Genomic DNA, 14,971 nt, shown 5'->3' with positions numbered 1-14,971 from the left:
AACTGAAATCGGCTATACAGTTCCGCGAACACCGCTGAGCATTACCTTCTCCCACAATCATTTTGCAGCAGCAGAGACTAAGTCCCATTCGGCGATGAGACTTAGTCATTTTTTCAGTGTGAAATTGACCGATCGCACAGCCCAAATCTATGGAACTGTTTTGGGCAGGAAAATGTGCTTGCAGTCTGCAGGGCCGTCTATAATATGATTAGGACACTGGGCAATGCATTTTCTTGGGCCCCCTGGGCCCTGCCCCTCCCATCGCCTCACCCCCCAATTACGCCCAACACGCAATCACAGACGTACTGGCACATACACACACAGACAGACATTAAAACATTCACAGATACATACTGACACACACAGTCACTGACACACAAATATATACTGGCAGACATACTGACACACACACAGATGTTCATACACACAGACACATACACTGATAGACATACTGACACACACACAGGCCTACTGACAAACACATACACTCACACAGACATACTTACATAGACACACAGACATACTGACACAGACATACTGACATACACAGACATGCTGACACACATACAGACATACTGACATACGCACTGACATACACACAGACAGACATACTGGCACATACACACAGACAGACATTAAAACATTCACAGATACATACTGACACACACACAGACACATACACTGACAGACATACTGACACACACACAGGCCTACTGACACACACACACACACACACACAGACATACTTACATACACACACACACACACAGACATGTTGACACACACAGACATGCTGACACACACACACAGACATACTGACATACACACTGACATACGTACTGGCACATACACACATAGACAGACATTAAAACATTCACAGATACATAATGACACACACACAGACATACATACATACATGCACACACAGACACATACACTGACAGACATACTGACACACACACACAGGCCTACTGACACACACATACACTGACACGCAAATATATCCTGGCAGACATACTGACACACACACACAGACGTACATACACACAGACACATACACTGACAGACATACTGACACACACACAGGCCTACTGACACACACATACACTCACACAGACATACTTACATACACACACAGACATACTGACACAGACATACTGACATACACAGACATGCTGACACACACAGACATACTGACATACACACTGACATACACACAGACAGACGTACTGGCACATACACACAGACAGACATTATAACATTCACAGATACATAATGACACACACACAGACATACATACATACACACACAGACACATACACTGACAGACATACTGACACACACACACAGACCTACTGACACACACATACACAATCACACACACACACACAGACATACTGACATACACACTGACATACGTACTGGCACATACAGACAGACATTAAAACATTCACAGATACATACTGACACACAAATATATCCTGGCAGACATACTGACACACACACACAGACATACATACATACACACAGACACATACACTGACAGACATACTGACACACACACAGGCCTACTGACACACACATACACACATACTGACACACACACACAGACATGCTGAAACAGACATACTGACATACAGGCATACTGACACACAGACATACTGACATACACACACACAGACATACTGGCATACACACACAAACATACTGACACACAGACATACTGACATACACACACACAGACACACACACTCACACAGACACACTGACATACACACACATACACACACACACACACACACACACAGACCTACTGACATACATTTAGCCACCCTCCAGGTTATTACCTTTTCCTGGAGGGTGGTTTCCCTGGTCCAGTGGCAGGCTGAGGCAGATGGGAGTTCTCCTCTGGAACTCCCCTCCTCCCTGCCTTCCTCCTCCCGCGCAGCTATTATCTCCGGTGGGAGGAAGTGACGTCACTTCCTCCCAGCCGGCTGCAGAACAGGAAGGAGCCCGGTCGCGCTGTTTAAGCGCCACAGCGCCCGACCAGGCCCCTGCTGACACATGCTCCCCGGGTGGCCCTTAGTGTATGGGCCACCCAGGGAGCCGCCTCAGTGTGCGGGAGCTGCACCGCCGGGTACATGGAGGCTGCTCAAATCGCGGGGCCCACAGAGCAGCTGCTCTGGCCCCCCAGGAGCAACTAGGCCCGGGGCAGCTGCCCCGTTTGCCCCGCGTTAAAGACGGCCCTGGCGGTCTGTCATAAAGGGACCTCCAGCTAACTTTTAAACCCCTGGATGTAATTGGCTGAATTTTGACTATGTTTATAATTAAAGTGTGCTGAATAATAATGTTTTTTTGAATATTGAATGTATAGTTTTAAAGTTATAGTACATGTGTAAAAACGTTATTTCTCTGCCGGTGATAATTACATTTACCCATTGTGTAAGGTAATTAAATCACAGGCAGAGGGGAGTATTTTGTCTGTAATTGCTGGGAGTGTCTAAGTGTATTGTACGTATTGATTGGTTGTTTTACAAACCCCTGTGGGCAGTACTATGTGTGCAGAATGTGCATAAAAGCAGTGTCTCATTAAAAGCTTCAGTTCTTCTTCACCCTCAATTTGAGTCCTGTCTCTTATTGGGGGAATCTGCTACAAGGGATTGCTATGCTCTGCATATTCCCTTGCTATAATCACTACTAAACTCTTGCAAGAGCTTGTTCCTGGTTTGCGCTCTGAAGGAGTCTACGGTGGTTATGGTGTCGGCTGGAGTGCTGGAAGCCCTCAGGAAGCGCTAGGAGCGTCCTCCAACGAAGGTACCCAGTCAGGGTGCCCGTTGATCAGTTACAACCATAAAACCTGTACATGAGGGGTGCTGTTATACTCAGGAGACTTCGCTGAACACAAAAATATGTGTTTCAAAACAGTAAAATGTACCACAACAATTATCTCGTCCGGGTGCCATTTGTGTGTAGAAAAATGTCACTTTCACTGACGATATTATCGTTGTAATACATTTTACTGCTTTGAAACACTAATATTTGTGTTCAGCGAAGTAAAACAGTACCCCCCCATGTACAGGTTTTATGGTGTCATAGAAAGTTACAGGGTTAAATACAGTGCTAGCAAATTAAATTCCCTGGACTTTTGGCCTGGGTTGTCAGGCAGGTCCTGCAAATTGTAATTATTAAAATGACCTAATTATGTAAAAATATTACATGAATATATACATAGAATTATTATATATACATACGTGTTTGTGTATATATATAATCCGACCTCCGACACTCACCAATCCATCATTAAAAAATATAACTTGTAATACCTGGGTGCTTCCAGCGCCAAACATAAAGCAAATACTGAACGGTAGCACTCCTTAGGAAATTTTCAATCTTGTATTTCATAAGTAATCAAGATTACTTAAATACACAATTGAAAATTTCCTAAGGAGTGCTCTGTTCACTATTTGCTTTATGTCTGTGTGTGTGTGTATATATATATATATAATTTTTTGTCATTCTTTTTTATATATAGGTATTTATATATATATATATATATATATATATATATATATATATAGTGATATTTTTCATTCAAGTGTGTGTGTGTATGTATGTATATATATATATATATATATATATATATAAATTATTAAAGAAAAGAGGAGTCAGAAGTTGTAATCCAATATTTTTTTATTTAGAAAAGCAAGTGGGAGAAGCAACAAAGCAAAGGCAGCCCAGGTTGTTAGGAGCAGTCCTGGGAGGATATAGTGCAGAGGAGAATGAACCAATGTATATTCAGGGGAAGGATAGGGAAAACCAGGAGGAAATTGAGAACGTAACAACCTATAATGAACAGCGTCAGTTGTGTTCACATTTGTGGATGATAATGAGAAATAAACATCTGAGTGAATTCTTCCCACAGATATCTATTCATCATCATCATCCCTTCTGGGAAGACCCTGCGCTTGTCGTTCACGAACTAGGCTATCTACATCAGCAATGGTTATGCCCAAATTATGGTCAGCTTGCGCGCGCATTAAAATGCACTCTTCCTCCCTCATTTCCATAAAGCGCTGCATATTTTGCTGCAAGGAAACCATTGCTGATGTAAATTACCTAACGCCCTCATTCAAAACGTTAGACATGGAGCGTACCTCGGTTATTACATTCTGCAATAGTTCTCGCTGATTCTCCCTATCCTGCTGTATGGACGTCTCCAGTTCAGCTTGACGAGCCTGGATCGTCGCATACAGCGCAGCCAATGGTGAAGGAAGTTGTGGCGACTGCATTTCTTCGGCCACTGATGTCACTGAATCAGGATCCACTGCAGTTAGGGTAATGGTACCCTCCTCTTGCAGGGGGAGAGTACCATCAGAACCTATAGGGGAGAACAGAGAAAGAACATTGTTAGCATGCGTCATATGTTGCAATGCTTACTATCATCTGTACAACAATATTATTTAAACTTGGAAATGAGATATATGCAGTCATGCTATTAATTTATTATTATGTCTAAGTATAGTTATGCATCTTTGTCCCCCCTAGCCCTTTCTCCGTCTCTTTGTGACCTCTCAACGCATGTCTTTGTGCCCACCTCCCTTTCCTTCTAATCTCACTACATGTATCGTGGCCGAGCGTCCCCAGGTAGAGAATCTCCTGTTTCTTCTGCATGACAGGAAGCTGATCGTTGACCTCAGCTTCCTTTCAGGGCAAGTAGATGGTAGATAAGATCACACGTGGTCCACTCAGCCACAGTAAATAAAGTGAACAGAAGGAGAGGAGCGATGTGAGCTCCCCCCACCCCTGCTGGTCACCCAGACATTAAGCCCCCTGGCCAGTGCGTGCTAGGCAGACGCTTAGTTTGCTTAGTGGTCGACCCGGCCCTGCATGTTACATAAACTAGTATGCCTGCAAAGAAAATGTGTAGAGTTAAAGCATTTTTTACTTACGCTCAGCAGTGGATCCCTGTTCCTGGACACCAGTGGCCGGCTGTTGGAGGGAAACCACACTCATACGTGGTGAAGAAACGTTGACAAGTTGCGAATGGTCTGAAATACATGTATGTGATAAATTAACTTCATATACAGTAAAATCACATACTTGTGTGTGTGTGTGTGTGTGCATGTTTAAATGCGCACGCACACACACACATAACATTTATCTAACAATGCTATGCAAGTACTTACGAGAGGAAAGTGAAGCCAGGCGCATTTCCAGGGAGACAGGAGGTGAACCTGCTGCCCTGCTCTCCATGCAGACAGCATCTCCTGCAGTTCCTAGTGCCTCTTCTGGGGATTGAGGGGCTTGCACTGATGGCATAGAAAACACACATTGGAAGGTTAACACAAGAAAACTGATATATGTACATTTCGACTAACAAATATGAATTTAACCCCTTAAGGACCAAACTTCTGGAATAAAAGGGAATCATGACATGTCACACATGTCATATGTCCTTAAGGGGTTAAAGGACCACTATAGGCACCCATACCACTTCAGCTCAATGAAGTGGTCTGGGTGCCACGTCCCTCTAGTTTAAAGCCTGCAGCTGAAAACATAGCCATTCTAGAGAAACTGCTGTTTCACTGAGGGTTAATCCAGCCTCTAGTGGCTGTCTCACTGACAGCCACTAGAGGCGCTTCCGCGATTCTCACTGTGAAAATCACAGTGAGAAGATGCTGGACGTCCATAGGAAAGCATTGAGTAATGCTTTCCTATGGGTGGTTTGAATGTGCGCACGGCTCTTGCTGTGCATTCGGAGCTGACGTCGGCAGAGGGAGGAGTGTTCCCCAGCGCCGAGGGAGCCCGGCGCTGGAGAACGGTAAGTGGCTGAAGGGGTTGGATAAAGGTAAGTGGCTGAAGTGGGAACGGGGACACGAGGGTTGGGGGGGGGGGGCTAATTACCCTATAGTGCCATGAAAACGAGTTTGTTTTCCTGGCACTATAGTGGTCCTTTAACAACATACCTTCAGATGTTTCAGCGCCAGATGTCCCCTCAATCCCAAGGAGGTTGTCTCTTCCCACGAACTGCAGGAGCTCCTCTTCGTAGGGCAGCAGGTCCGGTTCTTGTGAACTGCCTCCTGTCTTCCTGGAGGCGGCTGCTGCCTTCACCTTCCTCTTCACCATCCGCCTGATGTCGTAGTAACTGCAATGACATGTGTAATTGATTAATTACTTTAATATGTTTCTAAAAATATGTTTACTGACATGTTTAAAGGGATACTATAGGCACCCAGACCAATTCAGCACATTGAAGTGGTCTGGGTTCAGTGTCCCAGGTCGCTTAACTGTGTAAAGGTAACTATTGCAAGTGCAACTGCAATAATTATCTTTATGTGTTAACTCCACCTCTAGTGGCTGGCTACCAGATGGCCACTAGAGGGACTTCTGGGTTGTTAGGCAACTTTTGGTCACCACTCCATATCCCCCATCCCATGTGTATCACCCCAATTAACCCCCTGTCCCTGTGTGTCACCCCCATTAACCGTGCATCTCCCTTATTTAACACCACATTCACCTACACTGTGTATGTTACTACACAGTGAAAGCTGTGGTACAGAAATCCGTCAGATTTGTAGATCAGATTGCAATATCTGATGGATGTGCTGCACGCATGCACAGTACACCCATCCGATTTCTATATCTGAATGATGTGCTGCACACCCATCAGATCGCTATATCTGATGGATGGGCTGGGCGCATACACATTACACCCATCAGATTTCTATAGCAGGAGGATGTGCCGAGCGCATGCGCGGTACACCCTTCAGATTAAAGGGCCAGCTGATCGAGTGTCATCAGAGGCGGCACACATGCTCGCGGTACCTAGCGCGCAGCTGATCTCGCGTCACTTCTGGTGACATGGGGGCACCGGAAGTGACGTCAATATAGAAATCTGATAGATATAGATATCTGATAGAACAGCGGCGTTTTGCAACATGACAGCCTCCCAATGCTTTTCTATTGGAAAGCATTGGATTTGCTGATCTTGGCAATTATGAAGATCACAGCCAAGGAGGCAGAGCACAGCTCTGCTATAAGGATGAGTAATTAAAGGGACACTCCAGGCACCCAGACCACTTCTGCCAATTGGAGTGGTCTGGTGCCAACTCCCACTACCCTTAACCCTGCAACTGTAAATAAATATTGCAGTTTTCATAAACTGCAATATTTACCTTGCAGGGTTAACTCCTCCTCGAGTGGCGTCGCTGAAACCCCAATAGGAAAGCATTGAAAGCATTTTTCAATGCTTTCCGATGGGGAGGTCTAATGCGCATGTGCAGCATTGCCGCACATGTGCAGCATTTCCGCGCATGCGCATTAGGTCTCACCCCGCCAGCGTCCGCGCATGCGCAATCGGTCTCCCCCTGAGGTGGGGGGTGGGAGGGAGAGGGGACCTGCAGTGCCAGAGGGAGGTTAAACTGTGTTTTCACAGTTATAGTGACAAGAATGCAAACATGTATTCCTGTCACTATAGTGTTCCTTTAAAGCTGAGCTGCACACAGTGGCGTACATACCGGGGTCGCAGGGGTCGCGGCTGCGACCGGGCCCGGCCCACCAGGGGGCCTGGCCGCCCTGCGACCCAGGTATGTACTCACGAGGCTGGCCCTGCTTACACCCGGCGGGCAGTCAGGCTGGCGGGCGCGCGAGGGAGCACTCTCCCCTGAGTGCTCCCTCTTCAGCTCCCTCGCGCACTGCACTGAAACCGGAGCCGGAAATTGACGTCATCTTCCGGCTCCGGCATCAGTACGCGGCGCGCGAGGGAGCTGAAGAGGGAGCACTCAGGGGAGAGTGCTCCCTCGCGCGCCCGCCAGCCTGACTGACTGCCCGCCGGGTGACACCACTGGACCCCAGGGAATCCCCTCAGCTCTCCCACAGGTAAGGAGGCTGGGGGGATTAAATAGAAAAAAAAAACGTGTGTGTGTGTGTGAGAGTGTATGTTAGTGAGTGTATGTTAGTGTGAGTGTATGTTAGTGTGAGTGTATGTTAGTGTGAGTGTGTGTTAGTGTGAGTGTGTGTTAGTGTGAGTGTGTGTGAGTGTGAGTGTATGTCAGTGTGAGTGTATGTCAGTGTGAGTGTATGTCAGTGTGAGTGTATGTTAGTGAGTGTGTGTTAGTGAGTGTGTGTTAGTGAGTGAGTGTTAGTGTGTGAGTGTTAGTGTGTGAGTGTGTTAGTGTATGTTCGTTAGTGTGTGTGTGTGTGAGTGTATGTTAGTGTGAGTGTATGTTAGTGTGAGTGTATGTTAGTGTGAGTGTATGTTAGTGTGAGTGTATGTTAGTGTGAGTGTGTGTTAGTTAGTGTGTGAGTGTGTGTGTGTGTGAGTGTATGTTAGTGTGTGTGTGTGTGAGAGTGTATGTTAGTGAGAGTGTATGTTAGTGTGAGTGTGTGTTAGTGAGTGTGAGTGTATGTTAGTGAGTGTGTGTTAGTGAGTGTGTTAGTGAGTGTGTGTGTGAGTGTATGTTAGTGAGTGTGTGTGAGTGTATGTTAGTGAGTGTGAGCGTGTGTTAGAGTGTGTGTGTGTGTAAGTGTTAGAGTGTTTGTCTTAGTGTTAGAGTGTGTGTGTGTTAGTATTAGAGTGTGTGTGTGTTAGTGTGTGTGTGTGTTAGTATTAGAGTGTGTGTGTGTTAGTGTGTGTGTTGGAGTGTGCGTGTTAGTGTTAGAGTGTGTGTCTGTGTGCGTCTGTTAGTGAGTGTGTATGTGTGTCTGTCAGTTAATGTGTGCGTGTGTGTCTTAAGCACTTACCTTTCTCCAGCGCCGGACTCCCTTGGCGCTGGGGATCTCTCTGCCCCGATCCGCCTCTCAGCTCCGAATGCGCATGCGTGGCAAGAGCCACGCGCGCATTCAAACCGCCCATAGGAAAGCATTACTCAATGCTTTCCTATGGACGTTCAGCGTCTTCTCACTGTGATTTTCACAGTGAGAAACGCAGAAAATCCTCTAGCGGCTGTCAATGAGACAGCCTCTAGAGGCTGGATTAACCCTCAGTGAAACATAGCAGTTTCTCTGAAACTGCTATGTTTTCAGCTGCAGGGTTAAAACTAGAGAGACCTGGCACCCAGACCACTTCATTGAGCTGATGTGATCTGGGTGTCTGTAGTGGTCCTTTAAGTGTATGTGTTTATGCATGCACTGGCGTACATAACGTGGTCGCAGGGGTCGCAGCCCTGCGACCAGGTGCCCGCCACCATGTGTTGCGGCCCCAGCCCGCGCAGAGTAAGCGCGCGCGCGGGGGGGGGAGGGGGGGCACGGATCAGTTTTCGCACCGGGGCCCCATGGGTTGTGTGTACGCCACTGGCTGCACATAATGTTTTTTTCCCTCTATGTGCTTAAGTGACCCAACCCTCACTTTTAAAAGACTTTAAAAGCATAGCTGCCACTGGTGGGGGTGTGTAGCAAAAGCACATGGAGGAAAAAAAATGTTTAAAAAAAACATGGCATAAAGAAAATTATTTTTTAGGAATATAAGTGCACTTACAGTTTCTTCACCACCTCCTGGGTGCGGTTGTTCCCTCCAACAGCATTCACCGCTGCCACAATCTTCCTCCACCGATTGTCCTTTTTTGCTCTTGAAGTCTTTTTGGCTGCTCCCCCAAACATACATTGGTAGTACTGGCAACGCTTGTTTACCAGTACTGTATTCTCCTCTGCACGAAAGCTATCAGCGTACTTATTCTTCCTCCCAGGACATACTGCCTTTAACATTCTAGGCTCTCTTTGCTTCCTCTTGCTTCTCCCACTTGCTTCTCCTTCCTCCTGGCCACAGTGGCCAATGCCCCCCTCCACTATATCCATGTCTATGTCACTTGATTCATGAGCGCAAGAAACTAAGCAAAAGCAATGCATTTATGCCCTTTATGGATTAAAACCAGACTCTGCGTCAACTATGTAATTTTCCATGGGAGTTTTGCCATGGAACCTCCTCCGGCATGCCACAGTCCAGGTGTTAGTCCCCTTGAAACAACTTTTTCATCACTATTGTTGCCAGAAAGAGTCCCTGTGTGTTTTAAAATTCACCTGCCCATTGAAGCCTATGGCGGTTCGCGCGTTCGCGAACATTTGCGGAAGTTCCCGTCCGCCGTTCGCGAACCGAAAATTTTGTGTTCGCGACATCACTACCCATTAGTTTATGCCTCTTTTGCAGTCTAAAAGACTGCATTTGAAAAATATTCTTATTAAGGCCAAGGATTTAATAAGCTTTCCAAAAGATTTAATATGGTTAGAAAAAAAAAATTCTAAATGGTTTACCTACCATTAAAGTCTAAGGGATTCTTTGTAAAATAATAAAAAAAAAATGTTTTTTTGACAATATCGAATCATTTGGAGTGTTTCTTAAATCAAGGTAAAAAAAAAAAACAAGACAAAACTTTCCTATCCATACAAGCCTGGAGTTTATAGATAGTGCTGGTATAACATGACATACCAGTAATTCTGTTTTTGATCAATCTTGCACCACATTACATGGAATGATCCTGTGACGTCAACCTGATTTACAAACTATACCAGGATGTCTCACTCTTAGATGGGAAACAGACTCATTTTTCTGCCTAATGCATTTCTGTGAGTCGCAATATAGTACTGCAGATTTACTGTAGGGAGTTACTATGTCTAAGAGGAAATGTAAGAAGCAGTGCTTGTAATGCCAAACAGCTATTTGACAATCTTATTCTATTTTCTTTCATCTGCTGATGTTTGCCAGAAAAGGTTATAGCAGCCATACCTCTTATTTTGCTCACTTTTCAAAGATAAAACTAATTGTAGCAATTTTCCAGAGCACAAATGAACAACATGGGAAAATATGTAGATCCTTAAGTGGTCCTGTCGCTGACAAGAACAGTATTATTAATCAAGAGAACATAAAAAAAAATAAGAATAATTGAAGCATTTTTTTAAATGATTCTGCAGTGTTGGTATAGTAATGATTCAGCTTATTTTCATTTTAGAATTTTTAGTGCATATCTGATATCTTCCTGATTGGTTGTTTACGTAATCCTTGTAACTCGTTATGTAATAATTTATATAAGAGGCTCAGAAAACCAAGCTTTTATATGTATAGATTAAATGTCTCTCGCTGCCAGACAACTTTGTCATCAATGGAACCATGACAAAGCACTGTAAACAATGGGTCCGTTTCAGGTTACAATGTGTTTTATACATAGTTTATGTGTAGACACCCACCATATTTATTTATTTATTTATTTTAAATCCACATATAATGAATTGCAAAAATATTCAGACCCTTGACCAATTATCAGATTTCACTGAAAGACAATCTATACATTGAACTATTGGTCTGTTTCATACTTTAAACATTTTAACTTAATAGCAATTATTTGAAGGTGTAATTTATTTTATGTTGGAAAATATTTTGAAGAAAAAAAAAACAAACAACCTAAAATAATAATAATAAAAAATGCTAAAATATTCACCCCCACTGCTTTGGAAGCTTTCTTTTTATATAAGTGAAATAAATATTTGAAAAAAAACAACACATCTATCTGACAAGTGTCCTCAACTTAAGAGATCATTTTTCTCTAGCTAAAAGTGCCACTGTGGATAAGGATCATTGGTGAGGTTGCAGATCTAATGAAAAGGTGTGACAATAAAGAAGAAAGAGCATTCTACCACAGTTAGACATGGATGACTCAAACTACATCAGTTGAAAAAATAGGTACATATACTCTATAGTTTATTAATTCTCCATGCTATATTTATTAATCAGCGGTGTAGTACTAATTACCTCTGTATACATGGTTTAACTATTGAGTGGATTCACTGTTTGAATATGACAATCTACAGACACCACCCAACAGACCTGAACCATCTGGAGCAAATTTGCTAATTAGAATGGCTACAAATAAGTCCCAGACAGTGTTCAAAGCTGGTATATGCTTATCCCAAAGTCTTAAAGTACACTATATTCACCAAAGCAACTTAATGAAACAGGTTTAATGTATAGATCATGCCCCTGCAGTCTTACTGCTCAATTCTCTGCCATTTAGGAGTTAAATCACTTTTGTTTCTGTGTATGCAGGTCTAGCCATACATTTCCTGGCTGTGACTCACACAACATGTATGAAATATGATTTTATTTTAAATAAGATGTTAACTTACTTTAGTAATTTAAGTCATTTTTTAAATCTCCTGATCTGTAAATTGACCTTTAATCACACAAGTAGTCTCCTGCAAGGTCTAGCAAAATATTAAGAGTGCAGGAGATAAGACATTGTAAATTAAACAGACTATGCAATAAAGGAAGTAGAAACCTTAGATCTCACTTTACAGGAAGTGTTTAGGAAGACTGTGCATGTTACACTTGAGGAGGTGTGCCTAGGGCTGCATAAACAACATGATTTAAGTCCTAAATGGCAGAGAATTGACAAGTGAGATGGCAGGGTAACGATCTATAAACCAAAACTGCTTCATTAAAGGACCACTCTAGTGCCAGGAAAACATACTCGTTTTCCTGGCACTAGAGTACCCTGAGCACCCTCAGGGACCCCCTCCCGCCGGGCTCTGGAGAGAGGAAGGGGTTAAACTTACCTCTTTTTCCAGCGCCGGGCGGGGAGCTTTCCTCCTCCTCTCCATCTTGATCGCGACGTCATCGGCTGAATGCGCATGCGCGGCAGGAGCCGCGCTCGCATTCAGCCGGTCGCATAGGAAAGCATTTACAATGCTTTCCTATGGACGCTTGCGTGCTCTCACTGTGATTTTCACAGTGAGAAGCACGCAAGCGCCTCTAGCGGCTGTCAATAAGACAGCCACTAGAGGATTTGGAGGCTGGATTAACCCTCATTATAAACATAGCAGTTTCTCTGAAACTGCTATGTTTATAAAAAAAAGGGTTAATCCTAGAGGTACCTGGCACCCAGACCACTTCATTAAGCTGAAGTGGTCTGGGTGCCTAGAGTGGTCCTTTAAGCTAAAGTTGTTTTGGTGACTATAGTGTTTCTTTCAATGCGGTTAGGAAAGCCACCTTTTGCTGTAATGAGTATTTCAGTTTTTCGTTTAAAACTCTACTCAAAAATACATCATTTTGATTTTGAAATGTACTCTTAAAACACTTTTTTTTTACAGTTTTCATTCAAAATATTGCTTTGGCAATATTCAAAAGATCAAAATACTTTTGCAAAGCATTGAAACTTGTTTTGCAACTGTGAAATAAATGCAGAAATAAAAAATGAATACAAGCGGGAAGTATGAGTTTATATGCTTATACATAAGTTTTAGGAAGGGAACATTGATATATATTATATGCATGAATAACATTGAAGGGGTTTAATACATAATTGAGATTGGAGAAGATTGACAAGACAATCATAGACTAGCTAAAACATGGCTTAGATGTTCTTTACAATATGACTATTTTTGACCTAAATTCTTGCTGTTTATGGACAGGTCCCAGGAAGGCACCACGGCCATATATCTTTTTTTTTTTGTCTGTGCCCTGTACCCACCACATGAGCAATTATTTTCAATGTAACACTATATTTGCCTTCTCCAACCTTGTTTTCACACCATGAAATTAGGGTTCTGTTGGACATTTTGAAAAGTGAATGAATGGTAAAGGAATGAATGAAAGAAGGGTGAAAGGCAAATTTCTTGTAAATCTACTTAAAGTAGCACTGTCATGCCAAACTTGCTTTTGCCTCCTATTGTTTCCTCTTCTCTCAGAATCTGTTCTTCTTTTCTTTATATCTGATCTAGTTTTCTTTAAAACATAAGACAAAGTAGGGACTCCTTAGTCTTATGCATTTTTCCTACGCTTGACTTGCTTTGACACAAGGAGGAGCTAATTTCCTGCGTCAAAGAGGAAGGTGAGTATGATGGAAACACTTTCTCTGACAAAGGAAATGGAGCTGATTTTAAGCTGCTCCATTGGTCAAAGAAAGTCAAGCGTAGGAAAAGTACATAGACAAAGTAATGCCTACTTTGTCTTATGTTTTGCAGAAAACTAGATCAGATAGGAAAAAAAGAAGAACAGATTCTGGGAGAGCAAGGGAAGAGGAAACAATAGGAGAATGGTACGTTTGGAGTGACAGTGATGCTTTAAGAATGATCTTTATGGGAACACTCCCACTCTCCCAACAACTGCAAGTCACTGATTTTGTTTAAGGGGTAGGAATATCTGGGTGCAGTCTTACCTTAAGAGATTAAACCATTTTAACCTCAAAGTTGTTCCTCCAATGCCAGACATCACTGCCCACCGACTTCTTTCCTATCTTCTGCCTCCACAGTATGAGGAAAGTTTTTGCTAGGTGACAGGTGATAGGCTGAGAACATCAGCTGGCACTCTCAACTCTCGAATACTGGCCTCTCATTAAATATGGAATAATCACTATGGATTCCATTGTGGAATCCAATATAACCTCTATCTACTTGCACTTTGAACTCAAAATAGCACTTGTTGGGGGGTATGGCCTGACCGAGGAGCAAGCTGGACGCGTCTGTGTAGAGCTTCACTCCAAACATGCAGCATATAGCATACAAAGCCTAAAACCAGAGTTGTGTAAAGCAAAAATGGAGAAAAGGGATTCGAAAAAACACCCTAAAAGATGCCCGGAACCGGGAGCCACGGTAAAGGACCTCTTTGCGCCCTCAAACCTGGATTGATGGAAAGTCGATGCGCCGGGGTAGGCCCAACTTCTCCACCAGCCTCTCAGTGAGCTAATGATGCACTAGATAAACCCTCTGAGCATACTACCCAAATTCTCACTAAGCTATCCGAGGTCAGAACATAGAACCTAGTGGGAGAAATTGTGAAGTCTTGTGAAGGAACGCCTAGAAACCACAACGACCGCATTCAACACTGTGGCAATCCAGGTGAATCGCCTCACATCACGAATGCATGAGGTTGAATTTGCCCTGGAAGATATGGCCAACCAGTCGAGGCGCAATAACATCCACCTGCGGGGCCTACCAGAGAAATCGGGAGATGGCCCTCTCCATGATCTTATGCTCAGAACAAAATTCA

At 43.5% G+C, this 14,971-nt stretch overlaps 1 protein-coding gene across 1 annotated transcript; it reads right to left on the bottom strand.

Annotated features, from left to right (window-relative positions):
• Positions 1-4,014: 4,014 nt before the first annotated feature.
• Positions 4,015-9,792, bottom strand: LOC134566136 (uncharacterized). Its single transcript, XM_063425841.1, has 5 exons — positions 9,476-9,792; positions 5,967-6,145; positions 5,187-5,309; positions 4,950-5,048; positions 4,015-4,378 (listed from the first exon to the last, which is right to left on the bottom strand). Exons 1-5 carry the CDS (start codon positions 9,790-9,792, stop codon positions 4,113-4,115), a joined length of 984 nt encoding a protein of 327 aa, XP_063281911.1. The 3' UTR covers positions 4,015-4,112.
• Between the last annotated feature and the right edge of the window lie 5,179 nt (positions 9,793-14,971).

The sequence above is a fragment of the Pelobates fuscus genome, chromosome 6 (genome assembly GCF_036172605.1).
Source record: "Pelobates fuscus isolate aPelFus1 chromosome 6, aPelFus1.pri, whole genome shotgun sequence".
NCBI lineage: Eukaryota > Metazoa > Chordata > Amphibia > Anura > Pelobatidae > Pelobates > Pelobates fuscus.
This window is presented reverse-complemented; position numbering and strand designations above follow the sequence as displayed.